The sequence below is a fragment of the Aplysia californica genome, unplaced genomic scaffold, assembly GCF_000002075.1.
Source record: "Aplysia californica isolate F4 #8 unplaced genomic scaffold, AplCal3.0 scaffold01018, whole genome shotgun sequence".
Classification (NCBI taxonomy): Eukaryota; Metazoa; Mollusca; class Gastropoda; order Aplysiida; family Aplysiidae; genus Aplysia; species Aplysia californica.
The window spans coordinates 183,700-192,044 of NW_004798288.1; the positions used below are offsets into that span (position 1 = coordinate 183,700).

Consider the following 8,345-nt stretch of genomic DNA (forward strand, 5'->3'; position numbering starts at 1 on the left):
CAGAAAGAAACAGAGAGAGAGAGAGAGAAGAGGGGAGGAGTTGATCTTGCGAGAACTTCCGGCGGGTGAGAATAGCCACTTTCTTATTGTTAATAACAGACAATAATGCTGTGGACCTGAAAAAATGATGCAGTTCCGAGCAGTATTTAAAAACTTTTTAAAAAAGTTACAGACATATTATGAATTGCTGCCGTCATTCCGGTCACAAAAATTGAGTCATTAATATACAAAGGCCATATAGACAGTAAATTCCGATCATCAATTTATCATACTTTTGAACTAATTAAGATAGGAAGTTGATTCTGGTATCTTTGTAAAGCTCTTGAAAAGCTCTTTTTAATGATGTATGAACACATAGGGGTAGTAGTATTTTGAACTTTTTGTCCAAGTGCCATATATCACTCACAAAGAATCAGAGGCTCCAGAAACAAATAAAACTGTGTATACTACAGTCCTCACTCCATCAAATGCAAAAAATGCAATTCAAGGACGGAGTTCCGCAGAGAAGGCTGGCCGACAAACACACATCCTAACCCTAATTCTTAGTATAGTTTGCTCAGTGGAACTTGTCACGGTAAGTGTTTGCCCTCGGCAGAACTCCTCCCCAATTCAAAGACGGGGGACAGAGAAAATTATACTTGAGGGCTTCCTACTAGATAGATCTAGATCTAGATCTACATCTAGATCTTGATTCTAGAATAATAATTATAGAATCAAGACCAAGAATCTATCTGACGATGCACATACTTAGCTTAGCCTACACACCAAAACTACTTCGACCTGATGACATTGAACTGCATTCCAATTTCAATATGATCTTCACCAACCTTCTGTGATGAATATGACGTAGGAAAATAATAGATAACGATGTCCTCTGGCTTCTCCTTGCCATTTCTGTTTGATTCACTTGCTCTTGGCGGTGGAGTTGCAGCTTCCACTTGTTCTTCCTTCATGCCGGGGTCAGCATTGGGCTCGGTGTTATCACCCTCGGTCTTACTAAGTGAACTAGACATTCTAATAGCTTTGCGTCATAAGCAATGAGATACAAACTTCAACGTATCGCTAGTGCAGGATCATTCGGCTGCCTTCAATGCGTAGCCTAGTTATTATTGTAACCTATTGAATTGGAAAGTGGAAAGTCAAAGCAATAGTAAAAAAGACAGAAGAAGTAGTCAATCTATTAGTAGGTGATTGCGAGTACTGATGGGCAGGTATCGATACCAGGTACTCGATACTTAGATATCTATAGGTTTCGGTATCGGTACCGATACCTGCTCTAAACATCGATACCTATGTGTTATTTATCCCAGGGCTGCCAAAGCAAGTGACTTGGGCCTTGAGAATTTTTCGTATCAAAACTGATAAGTTTTCGTAGGGGGCAAGCGTTTTAAATTAATCTATAATCTAGTGATTTTTTAATAAAAGAGAGAAGTTTTTCATGAAATGTATCTAGTGATTTTGCAAAATCTTCACTGACAACCCTGATTTATCCTCATTGGTTTAAATTTAAAGTTGCTAAAAATCTGGTAAATTGAATTGCTTTTTTAGAACTCTTGTGTTTTTATTTTCCAATACTAACATTTTCTGCAAAGTTGACTTTCCTCCCATATTCACTTAATTTTTGCTTTTATTCTCATATTTGGGTATTTCTTTCTCTCTCTCTCTCTCTCTCTCTCTCTCTCTCTCTCTCTCTCTCTCTCTCTTTTACAAATAATTTTTGTTTGAGTCTCAGCTAAATAGTCACAACTTGTCTAGACACGATTACCTAAATACTTGGAAAAGTATATAATTGTATTTTTGTCTTTATTTATTACCCCCGGCGTATAATTGTTACCAATAGCATTAGGTATCGAGGTATCGGTATCAATACCTTGAAAAAGTACTAGGTATCGACATGGATACCTAAATTGTGGTATCGGCCCATCACTAATTGCTAGCAGGAGCAGGGTCATTGTTTTATTAAATATATTAAAGGATTTGTTTCCATCTTTAAGAGCTAATAGAATACTATATAACATTTTATGTAAAAAATGAATTATATTAAAAACAATGTTTTAAATTAATTATACTTATAAAATAGTAAGATATTGTATTCTCTGTAACAGTTAAATCTCTCGTAATTGATGCTCCCTAAACAGGCGTGACAACTCTCGCCAACTGTGAAAAAATAAACAGTTGGATGTTGAATGTTGAACAGTCACAGAGCTAGGCTAGTAATTGGGCCAACATCGCTCCCCTGGCCTACATTTACATAAATATCTATCTAGGTTAGGTTGTTTGATTTGTCCTCGCTTGAACTTTCTTTTCGGTATTTTGTGAAAAGCGATGAAGTCACCCGCTGTACTGTAGAAATTCAATAGGCTTTGTCAGCTAAAATCAGTCTGAAGAAGATTTGGCAAACGCCGTAGAAAATAAACAAACGCCCTAAATTTTAGAGATCTAGATCTAGATCTAAATCTAGATCTAGGCCTACCGAGGTCTCTCTCTAAGTTGGAAAGGTCAGGACACAGGTTGATCATTGACGATTGTCGTCACATTGATTGATTCTTGAATTAATGGGTGGAAAATTTGCTTTTCCCCATTATTACGGTTACTGTTGGAATTTTGTAGGACTTATATTTCTCTTGCATTTAGACTCGTGGTCTGGACAAGATTTTCTCGGCAGTTTTGAGTAATTTTCCTTGTCGCCTTGTCGATTGAAATTAAAATATAAGGCTTTTCACAAGTCAATTTCTTTGTTACCTTAAAAGAGTTGATAGAATAGATCTAGATCTAGTAGTTAGATCTAATTCTAGATTCTAGATCAACTCAACAGACTAAAGTTAAAGACAAGATTAGAGTTTGAAGAAACAGTAACTAAAAAGCAGAAAGTCTGAAAAGGTAGCTCCAGATTCTAGTACCAAAATCTTTAAACACACATCAACTTACGGCACGGCATTTGTATTGAATAACTTTTTAAAAAGCATTGAGAGACCTGAGGAAGGCTCTGGAATCCGCTATGACGATCATTGTTCGGTTATCATTAGGACGGACTTCAGAGTCGGCTCTAGCTTTCAAGTCATTTGTTGGAGCTGTAAAACAAGGAAGTGTTTCTCGCAAGAGTTACAGTGCTGGCTCATCATCAAGTCATTATGATGATAAACTCAGCCTCAAGACTTCCGAGAGGATACCGGTCCCAGAACAAGCGACGAATACTCCTCCTGTGTTTACACCACAGTCACTGTCAGATAGTAAAGGGCAAGCGCCCTTTCCGGAAAATGATGCAGTTGTGGAATATAAACTTCTGAAAACTAATTTCGATGATGTTCTCAGAGACAAATCTGCAGGTAGGCCTAGAACTTTCACTCATCATTGCAGTGCTTTTTTTTCAAAACAGATTTTTAAAGAGGATTTCATAAGCCAGTAAAGATATAAAACAAATTCATGAGAGTTCTAAAATTAATACAAGGATATGTTTAGGCCTACTACTAAAAAAAAAAAGGAGTCATGTAAAATGCATATTTTTATGTATTCAAGATGTCTAAGATCATGATCACTTTCAAGTGAATGGGAAAGTTTCTTAATTCTTCTTCAACACATTTGGAGTTTGTTTTAAATTTAGGCCTATGAATTAAGTATAATCAGGATGGGGGATGTCCAATAAATTAAATGTTTGTTACCTTCAATAGCTGGTTCAACCTAATCAGCAAAGGCTGATGTTAGGGGACCGTACGCCCCAATAGCGCTTGGCGCTAGGGGACCGTACGCCCCCATAGTGTTAGGCGCTAGGGGACCGTATGTCCTACCTGCGCTAAGGCGTGGTGTTACGGGACCGTAGGCAGATATGCATGCATCTGGATTTTGCAAAAATACTGGAGGAAAATGGCCAGTTTAACGAAGCTCCTGACGTAAGGAGTTATTACTAGGAGAATGTTTAAAATGTCTGAATACGATTGTGAGGTATCTAGATCTAGTGGCCGTGGGTGAACCAAAATTTGAAATTTGCTCACGTCTGCACCCATGTTGTTATGTGTCAATAAAAGAAATCAAAGAGAGGGAGGGAGAAAAAGAAAGAGGGAGGGAGAGAAAGAAAGAGAGAGGGAGAGAAAGAGAGAGGGAAAGAGAGGGGGAAAGAGAGCGGGAGAGAGAGAGAGAGAAGAGAGAGAGAGAGAGAGTGTGTGTGTGTGAGAGAGAGAGAGAGAGAGAAACAGACAGAAAGGAAGTGAGAAAGAAAAAAAAGAAAGAAAGTAAGAAAGTAAAAAGGAGCGGGAGAGAGAGGGGGAGGGAGACAAAATGTGAGTATGTGTGTGTGTGTGTATTAGAGAGAGAGAGAGATTGGGGGGGGGGAGGTCATGAGAGAAAGAGAGAGATGAACAAATTTACACAAACGCCGGAAATTTACTCACTTTTGCATGAGAGAACACGCTTGAGCACGCACACAGTTGTGATAGCGCGCAAGACGCAAGATCAACTCACATTCAGTGACAATAACAATAACATGAAAAGAAAGGGGGAAAAAGACAGCTTGGAAAAGGTAGATGAAGAGCAAAGCAAACTATTGTAGAGACTTGACAGAACGTCGGGTTGTGAACTAAGCACCGACGAATTAAAGTTTATTTGCAAGCGCATTACACATAATATTATACGCCTGTCCACATTAATAATAACTGGACTACTTTTGCGCGCAGGTGTCGTGTAACTATAGAGCGGTCAAAAATTCGTGGTGCAACTTTTCCTCAAATATCTCTTTTAACGGGAGAATCATTGTCACCCATACTTTGCACAGCAGTTTGTATTAAAAAATGTCTTAACTGAATCATATTTTTCCACAACAATTGAGACTCGATCAAAAAAATGTTCTTCATAAATGTATATAAAACACTAGGCCTATAAATCTCCATCACGCGAAAAATGTGATTGTTCATAGCACTTCTCGCACACATTTGCATACGCATATGGCCTATGTCATAGCTCGCCAATGACACTTTTTAGTGGCAAAACTTCATACAAAAATGTTTTTTATGATGAACACATTCTTTTTACACTAAAAGTTTCCTAAACATACGTTCAATAAGCATGCATGCTATTGCGATTGGAAAAAAAATGACAGACTTGCTTTTAAAAGCCATATTGCCGGAGCTGTAAAATTTTTAAAATTTGCAGAAACAATCGACTGGGATTTTTTATTAGTACTTATTAAGGAATTTTCTAGAATACAGTGAGCAGGAGTTTGAAACAATATTCACCTGTTAAGACAAATTGATATAAGTTATAAGTCACTGTGCAAAAGTTGGAGCCTATGTTCGATAGGTAAGAAGATATTTCACAATAAGTTGCGCCGTGCATTTTTTACAGCACTATAGGCGTAAGTTGGTATACTATGAATTTAATGTGTACTCTTAACTCATATTCCACGCAAGGCGTTACCTGATTAATGATCTCTTCTCGATCTAATAGCATAATTATACCCTGCCGACCCCATCGTTCGCCCCCACATTCCCTTCGCCAACTCGTCCCACCCCCCCCCCCTCTCTCTCTCTCTCTCTCTCTCTCCCCCTCTCTCTCTCTCTCTCTCCTCTCTTTGATTTTACTTTTATTGACACATAACAACGTGGGTGCAGACGTGAGCAAATTTCAAATTTTGGTTCACCCACGGCCACTAGATACCTCACAATCGTATTCAGACATTTTAAACATTCTCCTAGTAATAACTCCTTACGTCAGGAGCTTCGTTAAACAGGCCATTTTCCTCCAGTATTTTTGCAAAGTCCAGATGCATGCATATCTGCCTACGGTCCCGTAACACCACGCCTTAGCGCAGGTAGGACATACGGTCCCCTAGCGCCTAACACTATGGGGGCGTACGGTCCCCTAGCGCCAAGCGCTATTGGGGCGTACGGTCCCCTAACAATAGCCATCAGCAAATTTTATATATATGTAGTTCAGAATACTGTGGCCATTCATCCTCATTTAATTTACAAGTCACATGATGTATAAACTCTGCAGTTGAGAGAATGGTGACCTGTGTAAGTGTCAGAAAAGTCTTTTCTAAGTTTTTTCTAACCTCATGTGGTGATGAATTCATGAATTTGCAATCATGTTGCTTATTTAACCATAACACAGGGATTTGTCATCGTTTGCCTGAGATATTTATGGTCTTGAAACCTGTTCCACTTTGATTTATAATATATTTTCTTAAAATCTTCCACAGAGTCTGATCCTGGGTCAGTGCTGACATCGAGACATGTGGATCCAACTCTGGTTCATCAAGTGTACTACTTTGATACCCTAGCTTTTGTAAAGAAGCTGGAAGCAAGTGGTGAGTTGTGCTTGGAACTGACTTAAACTTTAACTCTCATACATTTGTTATGGCCACCTCTATTCTCACCCGGAGTGAGAATAGTGCAGGCGAGTCTTGTGGCTATTCTCACCCGGTGCGCGTTCACCAAATTTTGCGTTCAACCTAAACCACAGAATTCTACACTGTGATAACAGAAAAATTGTAGAATTCTGTGCCGTGAACAAATGTTCCATTACAACTGTAGACTACTAAAAGCGTACAATTTTGTCTGTGGGCAGTGGAGAGAGAGAGAGAAAGAGAGAGAGGAGTAGCGCGAGAATTTCCGGGCAAAACAAAATGGCGACCCGCGTAGTTCGGCTCGATTCGAAAAGTTAAATAGCCGTAGCATCTTTGTAGACAACCAAATTAATTTACTTTTGTGTTTTAACATCATTTTTTAACTTTGTTTTGGTCAATTTGATCGTCCACACCGATAGACAGTATTCAGAAAGAGACAGAGAGAGAGAGAAGAGGGGAGGAGTTGATCTTGCGAGAACTTCCGGGCGGGTGAGAATAGCCACTTTCTTTGTTATACACAATATTATATTTATTTTATTGTAATCTTGTTTTGAAAAATGATTTGAGAAAGTTTTGGCTAATTCTTCATTGCAGCTCTGTTTTTCTGAAAAATTTTAAGTAAAAATGTTAGAAAATGAAGAGATTAGATAAATCAGGAAGTGACTATCCCAATAGAATCTATATTGTCATGCAGTTTCATTGCATTTGTTCAGATTGGTCTCTCTTCATTGAATGTATTCTCTTCCCCCTGGATCACCGGAAAAATAGTTATAATGATCAAGTAAGGATACATCGCCTAGTTTAGTAAAAAAGCAAAACGTTACACTAGTGCCAACAGAAAAGAATGCAAGATAATCAGTCCTGCTCTTTAATTATACAATATATGCTATGTTGCTAATGCTTGACACAATGCTTGTAGTCAATAGTAAACTGCAGTCCTGTTTGTTATAAATTTAACCTGCAAATAGGAATCTTTATTTTAGGTTGCTTTTAAATTTGGTAGTAAGTTTTTCAAGCCTTCTCTTTCTTGATTTCCAATTGGCCAGGCACCTGTAGAATTTCAGTCTTTACCATAGAAATAATCTAGTATTTTGAGTCTAGTACAGTGTTGACTAATGAATCTACTCTGACTTTTAAAGTGCCATAAAAATGCTGATACAGTATCTGGTGGATTGGAAAGTCTCTGTAACTTTAATGGCCTTGCTCTCTGAAAATACATACATTTGATTGACATGTTATGAAAGAGATGTTTAATCATAATGTATCCTGTTGGGATATAATATACCAGCTGAACCTGAATTGGCTTTGAGAAATTTAATTTAGCTTGGCAATCTCTTTTCTAATGTATCTAAGTCTAAATGTGCTGATGGGAAAGTAAAACATAAGGTAACATGAAATTTGATAAACTTATTTGATCCATGAGGGAAATTTTAGTTAGATACCAAACTATCAAATATAAAAAGATTCAGCATTACAGAAATGCACTTGTTACACTTATTATAAATGTGCAGTGATACATAGTGATGCACACCTCACACACACACAAGCCCACACAACCAGTATGACTGTTGACATGAACCTTCTCTCACCTTCACTCTTTCTCTCTCTCTCTCTCTCTCTCTCTCTCTCTCTCTCTCTCTCTCTCTCTCTCTCTCTCTCTTTCTCTCTGTCTCTTGTTGTGACTCAGCCTCTGTGTACTGGCCAGACACTTTGGCGTAGTACCCATTCTGCCCAATGTCAAGTGGTGAAAGTGTAGTCTGTTAAGTGTCTTACCCAAAGACACGCTGCTTGACCTGAACAGAACCCTGTAACGTTTGTTCAATTTTGTCTTACCATCCACAACCTTCGACGCTCAAGGGCAACAGAGTGTCAAAATGCGGGGGGGAGGGGGGGATGGGGCGTTAAAGTATTATAAGTCCCGGATATTTAGTGTGTTGCGACAGAACAATATTTCCAAAAAAGCAAGAACAGACAGATATAGAAATTCATTCGTACCAACTGCAGTGAG

The 8,345-nt window shown here is 38.4% G+C and overlaps 2 protein-coding genes across 2 annotated transcripts in view; one reads left to right on the plus strand and one right to left on the minus strand.

Annotated features, from left to right (window-relative positions):
- LOC101850046 (ganglioside-induced differentiation-associated protein 1) overlaps positions 1–1,204 on the minus strand; it is a 19,318-nt gene extending 18,114 nt beyond the window's left edge. Inside the window, exon 1 of the mRNA XM_005111161.3 lies at positions 828–1,204. Coding sequence (XP_005111218.1) covers positions 828–1,013 — 186 coding nt within the window. The 5' untranslated portion in view covers positions 1,014–1,204. The remainder of the gene's footprint in view (positions 1–827) is intronic.
- A 985-nt stretch (positions 1,205–2,189) lies between these two features.
- Positions 2,190–8,345, plus strand: part of LOC101850293 (mitochondrial calcium uniporter regulator 1) — a 14,213-nt gene continuing 8,057 nt past the window's right edge. Inside the window, exons 1-2 of the mRNA XM_005111162.3 lie at positions 2,190–3,326; positions 6,191–6,298. Of these exons, the coding sequence (XP_005111219.1) occupies positions 2,999–3,326; positions 6,191–6,298 (436 nt within the window). The 5' untranslated portion in view covers positions 2,190–2,998. The remainder of the gene's footprint in view (positions 3,327–6,190; positions 6,299–8,345) is intronic.